This window comes from Physeter macrocephalus, chromosome 8 (assembly GCF_002837175.3).
Source record: "Physeter macrocephalus isolate SW-GA chromosome 8, ASM283717v5, whole genome shotgun sequence".
NCBI lineage: Eukaryota > Metazoa > Chordata > Mammalia > Artiodactyla > Physeteridae > Physeter > Physeter macrocephalus.
Window position 1 is genome coordinate 15,233,786 of NC_041221.1, and position 10,804 is coordinate 15,244,589.

The 10,804-nt window shown below is 52.4% G+C and overlaps 1 protein-coding gene across 2 annotated transcripts in view; it reads right to left on the reverse strand.

Moving 5' to 3' along the window:
* Positions 1-6,432, reverse strand: part of SPATC1L (spermatogenesis and centriole associated 1 like) — a 22,982-nt gene extending 16,550 nt beyond the window's left edge. The window contains exon 1 of one of the 2 annotated variants that reach the window (XM_024120031.1): positions 6,185-6,432. In XM_024120031.1, coding sequence (XP_023975799.1) covers positions 6,185-6,386 — 202 coding nt within the window. In that variant the 5' untranslated portion in view covers positions 6,387-6,432. The remainder of the gene's footprint in view (positions 1-6,184) is intronic. The other variant, XM_024120030.1, reaches the window with a different exon arrangement.
* Positions 6,433-10,804: the final 4,372 nt, after the last annotated feature.

Sequence of the window (10,804 nt, forward strand, 5' to 3'; positions counted from 1 at the left end):
TACATATATACAATGGAATATTACTCAGCCATAAAAAAGAATGAAATTGGGTCATTTGTAGAGACGTGGATGGATCTAGAGACTCTCATACAGAGTGATGTAAGTCAGAAAGAGAAAAACAAATATCATATATTAACGCATATATGTGGAGCCTAGAAAAATGGTACAGATGAACCAGTTTGCAGGGCAGAAATAGAGACACAGATGTAGAGAACAAACGTATGCACAGCAAGGGGGGAAAGTGGTGGGCGGGGGTGGTGGTGTGATGAATTGGGAGATTGGGATTGACATATATACACTAATACGTATAAAATGGATAACTAATAAGAACCTGCTGCATAAAAAAATTAAATTAAAAAATTTTTTTAAAACCTGTATTTAGAGGGACCTCCCTGATTGCACAGTGGTTAAGAATCCGCCTGCCAATGCAGGGGACATGGGTTCAAGCCCTGGTCCGGAAAGATTCCACATGCTGAGGAGCAAGGAAGCCCATGCACCACAACTACTGAGCCTGCACTCTAGAGTCTGCGAGCCACAACTACTGAGCCCGTGTGCCACAACTACTGAAGCCCACGTGCCTAGAGTCCATGTTCTGCAACAAGAGAAGCCATGCAATGAGCAGCCCGTGCTCCGCAACAAAGAGTAGCCCCTGCTCACCACAACTAGAGAAAGCCTGCATGCAGCAACAACATAAAAAAATTAAATTAAAAAATTTTTTTAAAACCTGTATTTAGAGGGACCTCCCTGATTGCACAGTGGTTAAGAATCCGCCTGCCAATGCAGGGGACATGGGTTCAAGCCCTGGTCCGGAAAGATTCCACATGCTGAGGAGCAAGGAAGCCCATGCACCACAACTACTGAGCCTGCACTCTAGAGTCTGCGAGCCACAACTACTGAGCCCGTGTGCCACAACTACTGAAGCCCACGTGCCTAGAGTCCACGTTCTGCAACAAGAGAAGCCATGCAATGAGCAGCCCGTGCTCCGCAACAAAGAGTAGCCCCTGCTCACCACAACTAGAGAAAGCCTGCATGCAGCAACAAAGACTCAATGCAGCCAAAAAATAAATCTAAAAAAATACTTTATAAAACAAAAAACTGTATCTGGAGTGAAATTAGTAACTTAAATCCTTTAATTACTTGTAAAACGTCACCAAAAAATTAAACATTCATATGGGAATGAACTCTTGAAGAAAGAAAAAGTTAGAAAATAATAAAAATGGCAGCAGAAATAAACTCGAAACAGCTCTATGGAAAGTCCAATAAGATAGCAAAACTGTGGAAAGCTACTTTAGAGTAACAGAAAACATAAAGGAATAAAATTGGAAATGAGAAAAGTGATATAAGAATGACTAGGAAGGGGCTTCCCTGGTGGCGCAGTGGTTGGGAGTCCGCCTGCCAATGCAGGGGGCACGGGTTCGTTCCCGGGTGCGGGAGGGTCCCACGTGCCGCGGAGCGGCTGGGCCCGTGAGCCATGGCCGCTGGGCTTGTGCGTCCGGAGCCTGTGCTCCGCAACGGGAGAGGCCGCGGCGGTGAGAGGCCCGTGTACCACAAAAAAAAAAAAAAAAAAAAATGACTAGGAAGATAATGTTTAAATTATAAAAGTATTGATATTATATACAATTGAATATTAATTGAAAATTTTAATAAAAGGCGAGATCATCTGGGAAATTATTTTAAATGACTCAGAAGTAGAAAACCTAAATGGACCAATAAGCAAAAAAGAAAAGCCTAGAAGTTACAAGGTAATTATGCTGCAAAGGGCTGCAGGCCTGGGTGATTGGTTGGTGAGTGAGTTCTTTCGAGTTCCCAAACAATTCACAATCCCTACATCATATAAATGAGGTTGGAACACTGAAAAAATTAAAAGATGCTTGATTATTAAGGTTATAAATTGTCACAACTCTGATATCAAATCCCTGCAAAGACAGACCACAGAAAGAAAACTGTAGCCCAGATTCATGTAGGAACAGAGTCCAGAGATCCTAAGCAAAGCCCCAGCCAAACAGATGCCACAACAGACACAGCTCAGGCCCAGGACCCACGGGGCCTCTCAACGAAGCAGCGTAACAAGACCCCACAGACGAGCCGTGAGAAGCAGCTGAGGGCACTTCTGCCGATGCCGAAACGAGGTCATAAAAATTTAACAAAATGAGCCGTTTCTCAATTCTTTTTTTTTGTTGTTCTTTAAAAATAAGGACTAGAGGGGCTTCCCTGGTGGCGCAGTGGTTGCGCGTCCGCCTGCTGATGCGAAAGACTCTTCCCCAGCACCCAGACTGCACGCCTCCCGATCCCTGGGCAGACAGGGCCATTCACTGCCCACCACCCACCAGGAGGATAGCGGGGAGGCTGCCAAGGCCAAAGGTCCTGGGAGTTCTGAGGAACAAAGACAAAGACAGAAACAAGTGTATGAGCTGCCAACCTCGTTTAAAATGATCGTTTGGGCTTCCCTGGTGGCGCAGTGGTTGAGAGTCCGCCTGCCGATGCAGGGCACGCGGGTTCGTGCCCCGGTCCGGGAAGATCCCACATGCCGCAGAGCGGCTGGGCCCGTGAGCCACGGCCGCTGGGCCTGCGCGTCCGGAGCCTGTGCTCCGCAACGGGAGAGGCCGCAGCAGAGGGAGGCCCGCATACCACAAAAAAAAAAAAAAAGGACTAGAAAGACTCTTCCCCAGCACCCAGACTGCACGCCTCCCGATCCCTGGGCAGACAGGGCCATTCACTGCCCACCACCCACCAGGAGGATAGCGGGGAGGCTGCCAAGGCCAAAGGTCCTGGGAGTTCTGAGGAACAAAGACAAAGACAGAAACAAGTGTATGAGCTGCCAACCTCGTTTAAAATGATCGTTTGGGCTTCCCTGGTGGCGCAGTGGTTGAGAGTCCGCCTGCCGATGCAGGGCACGCGGGTTCGTGCCCCGGTCCGGGAAGATCCCACATGCCGCAGAGCGGCTGGGCCCGTGAGCCACGGCCGCTGGGCCTGCGCGTCCGGAGCCTGTGCTCCGCAATGGGAGAGGCCACAGCAGTGAGAGGCCCGCGTACCGCAAAAAAAATAAATAATAAAAAATGATCGTTTGTAAACAGAGCAACTACAGGCTTAGAAAACATAGGAGAATGAACTGAAAAACTTAGCAGAATAAAACAGCTTATGAACGGGCTGGATATAGGATAAATATCTACAAATCAACAGCTTTCCAGAACATAGCAACACTGATAACCGAAAATACAGTGGAAAAAGAAATCCCATCCATGATTGCAACAAGTAACATAAAGTGCTCCAGGAGTAAACTAATTAATGTGAAAGATTTATGTGTGAGAAATTGCTAAAGAGACTTGAAGAAACAGAGCCAAAACAGCATAATAAAACTGCAGTAGATGAAATCATCCTCTGGGTAAACGTAAGCAGAAGAAATGTGAAAAAAATTACCCCTGCCTTCTGAGCCAGTGATTCTACTTTTAGGAAAACATACCCTAAGGAAATAACCCTAAATATAAAGTATTTTGCTGTGGTATTTACCTCAGGGTAAGAAAAAAGAACTGTCATTTCAAACATAAGAAGAGTTCATTAAATTGTGGTTCATCTGATTTTTGGAATATTACACAGCCATTTGAAATATATGTATAACAATACAGAAACAGCCACATCACGGTGTTAAAGGGAAAGAGGCAGAGAGGTACTCAGCAACTGCTTAATCACCTGACACTCCACCCAGGACAACAAGAAGTCCAGGCAACGGCGGAGGCTCCGCGACTCGAGGGGCTCTGGGACCAGGATGGTCTGAGGAACAAGGCCCAGGAGGGAGCGTCCGGGACGGTCGAGGCCGCCCCCGCCTCTGTCCCTTGGATCATGTGTACCATATGCTCGAAGCGGCCCCAGGAGACCCCGGTGTGGCCTGGCTCAGCTCCCACAGGGGAGGCCGTGTACTGGGAAGGTACAGGGTGTAGAGGCCGCAGCCTTTTGGAGAGGATCCCAGTGTCCTCTTCAACGTTTCAACTGCACGCGGCCTTTGACCTAAGGGTTTCCCGACAGCCACCCCCCGGCAGGCCGCAGATGCACACGTGAGGCCATCCGTGGTCGCGGGGAGCTGGAAGGGCGCTCCTGTCGTGGGGTCCAGGCTGAGGGGCTGTGGTGAACCCACAGGGAACGGTGTACCCTCCAGGAGAGGGCCGATGGGAATGACAGCAAGATGGACGGTTGGGGAAATCAAAGTGCAGAACGGCTCGGCCCCATTTATGCAACCAAAAGGATCCCTAGACACACGCACAAATAGCCACCGACAATGTCAGAGAGGCCGGGTAGACGTTGACAGCGGCTGCCTCTGGGAGTGGGGTCAGGAGCTCAGGCTCAGCCTTGGGGTAGTTAGTTCCCGAGTGACGCTGGTCAATGAGGAAAACGGGTTCTCAGAGCACATCCTGTTTCAAATGCAGTGAGCCGCCGCTGTGCGCAGCTCTCCCGTCTCTACCTTGAGCGGCTCGCAGGAACACCTGCTGCTTCTCCAAGCCCAGCCCCAAGGCCAGGGCTGCACCCTCTGCCGAAGGCTGAACCCTGGGCATGGAGGTGGCCCTGAGGATGGCTGGGGCCCAGGCCGACCTTGGCCCACGCCCTGCAGCTGGGGCTCCAAGGCCTCTCTGTGGAAGGCCTGGTGGCCGCGGGCTGGCCAGGGGCGGGGGTTCCTCCTAAGACTGCTGTCCGGCAGGATCTGGGCTTGCCCGCAGGCGGGGTGCCGGCCACGGTCCCGGAGACGCCGGCCCGACGTGGCCTAACAGCCCGGCCTGAGCGAGGGCCTGCACCTCGCCCGCGGCGCACCCTTCTGACCCGGTGAGGCGGGGAGGGAGGGAGGGCCCAGAGAGCCTGGCCCCGGCTGACCACGTGGGTGGCTCTGAGCCCTGAGGGTAGGCCCCGGCACAAGTCAGTTCTTGGGATGAAGGGTGCCAGAGCGGCACAAGGCAGGTGACTCTTGACAGTTGTCACAGTGCAGACGAGGCCTTGGGACCAGTGCCTCATGAGCCACCATGCACTAGGCGTCCCTCGTAGGCTGCGAGGGCGGCACGGACCCTCTGCAGGTGTCACACGCGGGACACAGCACCGTGAGGCCAGCCCGCCCTCAGCAAGCGCCCGGGGACAAGTGTGTGTCTTGACCACCGGCAGGAGCTCAGGACACAGGCCCCCGGGCTTCTTCAGCTGCCCCTCCTTTACCCTCCATCCCCCCACGAGGACCCCCTGCTTGTCTGAGCTCCTTCCTCAAGGCCCCCCTGAGGCTGAAGGTGTGGAGATGCCGTGAGGGACCCTCGCACCCTGGGGACACACTCGCTCACGGGGCCCTGCGCCCACAAGCTGCGTGCAGGCGGCTGATGGGTGATGGCGCCACCTTCCACGTGGGCCTGCTTGCTCAGGGCGGCAGCATGCATTTGGTGGACTCCAGGGGGTGACCGCACAACGGAGGTCCCCAGAGCAGCCCGGGCATCCTGCTGCGGAACTGGCAGCAGCTTTGGAAGCAGCTTCAACTGCTTCCAAAAGGAAAGGAAAACATCTCACACCCAGTCGAACGGCTCATCCCAAGAGACGGCAGGTCCACGGGCGCGGGCACCCCCAGGGCGAGGGCTGGGGTGTGGGCTCTGCCCGCCCTGCTGGGCAGTGAGCGATCACCACCTCCAGGGACAAGGAGGTTGCCTGGTCAGGGGTCCACTGTCCACATCCCAACCACTCAGGCCAAGGTCAGGGCTCCAACCATGCCCTAAACCATACTCCACATCTGAAAATGTTAAAGCACAGCCAATTATCCCAGAAAGTGTCACGGCCTCTGGAGCGGCTCCCACAGGGCCAGCTGCTTTACGGTTCCTCGCTCACTTCCTGCCGGTGATGCGGCAGGTCCTCCCTCCTGGGCGCCCTTCCCGCCCCCTGCGCGGCTCAGCCACGCGACAGGCCTTGACTGACGGCCAGCGCAGCGGGCGAAGCTGCCCCGGCCGAGGGCCGAGCACGCCCGGCGGGCCCAGCTCCCAGGAAAGGAGAGGCGCACACGGCCCGGCCCCGCCAGCACCCCCGGGCTGACCTTGGTGGACCTGGACGTGCTGTTTGTAGCCTCTGTGACAGCACCTCGGCGGCCACCATGGACAGAGCCCCACCAGCCCAGGCGGGTAACCTGCCCGCCCTCCTCCCAGTGCGGACCCGTCTGAGGACACAGGCCCGGGCTCACCTGCACTGCCAGGGGAGCAGGCCTCGGGGTAGGCAGGCGCCTTGGCGGTGAGCAGGTCGCGGCCCCTGCGCCCACAGCTCTCCTGGCAGCTCTCGCTGAGCAGCTGCTTCAGCATCTGGTTCTCCTTCACGAGGCGCACCTGCTTCTTGAGGTCCGCGTTCTCGCTCATGAGCCTGTTCATCAGCTTGCTGCCCTCAGCCATGGCCGCGCCCTCAGTGCTCACATGCGGGCCCGCGGCCCCACGGAGGTGGAAATCCAGAGCCCGGGGCGCTCCCGAAACACCAAGAGAAGAGCCCGGAGTTCCACGCCCCTGGCCTTCCGCAGCCTTGTGATGTCGCCCTTAAAGCAGCGGCGCCCTGCGGCCACGAGGGAGCAGAGGGGAGGGGGTGGGAGGGTGGGGACGGGGCGCCCGCGACCTCGCAGGACGGGCACCCCAGCGCAGGGAACAGCACAGGCCGAGGCCCAGACAGGAATGTTCTGGCATGTCCCAGGAATAGCGAGAACTCTGGGCCGCACCCCTGAGGGAGAGGAGGCCGTGGACGCAAGGAAGGCGGGCCGGGGAGCCCCTCGACGGCCCCCACGGCCCACGCAGCTCCAGCGGGCTCGAGGGGGCTGGCAGTTGGAGGCCACCTGCCGACCACACTCCCCTGGCCCAGAGGGTCCGGGCAGCACGTCGGTGTCCCCACACGGACCACCAGCACTGAGTGTCAGTGACGCTGACCATTACTGGACCCGAGGACCCCCGGCCAGGGCCCAGGGCTGCCTGGACCAACCACATGCGGAGTCCTGCCAGATTCCAGTCCTTGGTCAGGGGGACCTCTGTGACCCCCCTCCACTCCCACTAACTACCCGGGAGGTGCATAAACTCAGCACTGTTTCCTGGCTCCAAAGGCAGCCGATGGGTCGCCTGCTGCTCTGCCTGAGGACACAGCCCAGAACAGGAGCAGGGTGTTCTCTCCCCTTCAGCGGATGCCTCGATGCCTCGAGGGCAGGGGTAGGGGGAGGAACCTCCATGCAGAACGCAGCCCTGCCTTCCCCAGACTGACAGATTAGCGTAACGTCGCCCACCCGATCTCGGGTGGGATTTGCGAAGGGTTGCATCCCGAGACAGAGCTGACAGGTCGGCGGGAACGTGGACAGCGCCCACTGAGGAAGGCCCCAGGGCAGATGCCCCACTAGCCTCCTGAGGACAGTGCCGGGCGTGAGTAGCTCCCCTCCGCTGGCCCCTCCCCTCGCACTAACAATGCCACTTCTTTCCCCCCACAAGAAAACCCTCTCAAGGTGGTACCCTCCAGCCATGGACCTGGGAACATCCTGCCAGTTTCCTGGTCATAATGCACTTCCCTTCCAACACATCACTGGATTCAACTTCTAATATTTTAAGTATTTTCTATATTAATGAGGGAAATCGATCTGTATCTCCTTTTCTTGTAATGTCCTGGTCTGGTTTTGCTATCAAGGTCATATTGACCTTACACAATGAGTTGCAAAGTGTTCCCTCCTCCATTTTCTGGATGTTGTGTTACATTGCTATTTCTCTCTTAAATGGTTGAGAAATTCACCAGCAAAGCCATGTGAGCTTAAAGTTTTCTTCCAGGAAAGCTTTTAGTTTCTGATTCAATTTCTTATAAAGTCACTTAAGATTTCCATTTCTTCTCACGCCCATCTAGATAACAACTGTGTCTTCTGAGGAATTTGTCCACATCATCTACATTGTGGAGTATTGGCATTACACAGCTCATATTTCCTTATTATCTCCTCTGAGGTGTTAGGCCTCTGAGGACAAATAGGTCCAGCCGAGGCAGGAAACCAAATGTGAAAGTGCAGAAACAGTGTTAGCAGGGTTTTGCAGGAGCATGTAAAGCAGAGCATGTGGGAACCGTGTGATCCAGGGAGAAGGGTGGGCAGGCTTAGGGGGGCAGGCTGGACGACTTACTTCTGCAGGATCTATAGTGAGGTACCCTTTTGCATTCCCGATATAGGTTGTTTTCTTTCTTACCTGGTCAGACTAGAGGCTTGTTACTTTTCTCAAAGCATCAACTTTTTTTTTTTTTTTTTTTTTTTGCGGTACGCGGGCCTCTCACTGTTGTGGCCTCTCCTGTTGCGGAGCACAGACTCTGGACGCGCAGGCCCAGCGGCCATGGCTCACGGGCCCAGCCACTCCGCTCCCGCGGCATGTGGGATCCTCCCGGACCGGGGCACGAACCCACGTCCCCTGCATTGGCAGGCGGACTCTCAACAACTGCGCCACCAGGGAAGCCCGATCCCTCAAATTTTGATGTCATGTTTTTATTTTCATTCAGCTTGAAATACTTTCTAATTCCCCTTGTGCTTTTAGTTTTTACTATAGATGATTTAGAAGTGTATTGTTTCATTTCCAAATATTTGGGATTTTCTAAGTCTTTTTGTTACTGATTTCTAATTTAACTCCACAGTGGTCACAGTACACTCTGTACAGTTTGTCCTTTTGAATTTCTTGAGACGTGTCTCATGATCCAGCACGTGGCCTACCTTAGTGAACGAGAACTAGGAAAGAATGCTGGGAGCTGTACAGATGCCACTTCCTCAAGCTGTTTGAAGGTTTCGTCTACAGTTGCTGAGACAAGTATTACAGTCTCCCACTTCAATTGTGTATTTGTCTAATTCTTTCTTTAGTCCCACCAGTTTTTGCTTCATGTATTTTGAAGCTCTGTTATTAGGTGCACATACATTTAAGATTGCTATGCCTTCTTGATGAATGGACATTTTTTTTGCTAGTAAATGTCTTTTTATTTCTGGTACTATTCCTTTTCCTGAAATCTACTGATATTAATATAGCACTTTTTCTTCTTATTTGTGTTTTCATGTTACGTATGTTTCTAAATTTTCACTTTTATCCTGTCTGTATCTTTACACTAAAAATTTCTATGGATAACATTGATGGGTCATGCTTTTTCATCCAATGTTAACAATCTCTAGTTAAAATCTCTGCCTTTTAACCAGAGTGCTTGGCCCTTTACCGTTAATAAAATTATTTAAATGGTTGGTGTATTAGTCTTCTAGGGCTGCCATAACAAACCAGCACAGACTGGGTGGCTTAAACAACATTTATTTTCTCACAGTTCTGGAAGCTAGAAGGCCAAGACAAGGGCACTGGCAGGGCTGGTCCCTCCTGTGGCCTCTCTCCTCGTGTGCAGACGACCGCCCACGCTGGGTCCTCATGTGGTCTTTCCTCTGTGTGTGCATTCCTGGTGTCTCTCTCTCTTACAAGGACACCAGTTCTACTGGATCAGGGACCCACCCTTAGGACCTCATTTAACCTTAATTATCTTCTTAAAGGCCCCATCTCCAGATGCAGTATCATATGAATTTGGGGTGGGGGGGGCACAATTCAGTCCATAAGAGTTGGGTTTAAGTCTATTATCTCATTTGTTTTCTATTTGTCCCACATCTGTCCTTTGTTCTTCTTTTTCTCGCCTTCTTTTATTTTAGGAGGGTTATTGTACCTCCTTTATTCGTTTACCAGCTGTACCTCTTTCTTTTTTAGTGGTTCCCTCTAGGGTTTACAGTAGGTTTCTTCCGCTTATATCACAGTCTACCTTTACGTAGCATATACCGCTTTATATACGAGGTAGGAGCCTCCATCCTCCTTCAACATCCTTTCTGTTGTCATATCTTTTACTTCTTATGTTAAAACCACCATTATTATTTTTGCTTTTAAAAGTTAATTTTAGGGACTTCCCTGGAGGCACAGTGGTTAAGACTCCGCCTGCCAATGCAGGGGACACGGGTTCGAGCCCTGTGCCGGGAAGATCCCACATGCCGCGGAGCAACTAAGCCCGTGCGCCACAACTACTGAGCCCACGTGCCACAACTACCGAAGCCCGTGCACCTAGAGCACGTGCTCCGCAACAAGCCACCGCAATGAGAAGCCCGTGCACCCCAACAAGCCACCGCAATGAGAAGCCCGTGCACCCCAACAAAGTGTAGCCCCCGCTCACCACAACTAGAGAAAGCCCACGTGGAGCAACGGAGACCCAACGCAGCCAAAAATTAATTAATTAATTAAAAGAAAAAAAGTTAATTTTAAAGAAAAAATCTTTTAGACAAAGGTGGAAAGCTTCTATACTTACCACACACTTCCCACCTGGTGCTCTTCATTCTCTGAAGATCAATTTCCACCCAGTGTCTCTTTCCCACACCTAAACAACTGAACATTTCTCATAAGGCAAGGCTGCTGGATGATTCCTTCAGCGTTGGTTTGTCTGGAAAAGGTCCACTCTGCCTTCATTTCTGTTTTCTTTGAATATGGAATTTAAGGTTTCAACACTTTGAAGACGTCATTCCAGCATGTCTGTTCCTGATGAGAAGTCGCTTGTCATCCTTGTCTTTGCTCACCAGTACATAACGTGCCTGTTTCGTTTGCTTTTAAGATTTATTCATCCTTGGTCTTCATCAGATTATCATGAACCTAAAAGTGGGTTTTGGTGGGATTTTTGGTCTGTCTGCTGAGGTTCATGGATCTGTGGGCTTACACGTCTTGTGTTTGGGAAAATTTCAGCCATGGTTTCTTCCAGTGTCTTTCTGCCTGCCTTCCACCTTCCCTCCCGCTTTTCTAGGTCTCAGATGACACGTGTTGGA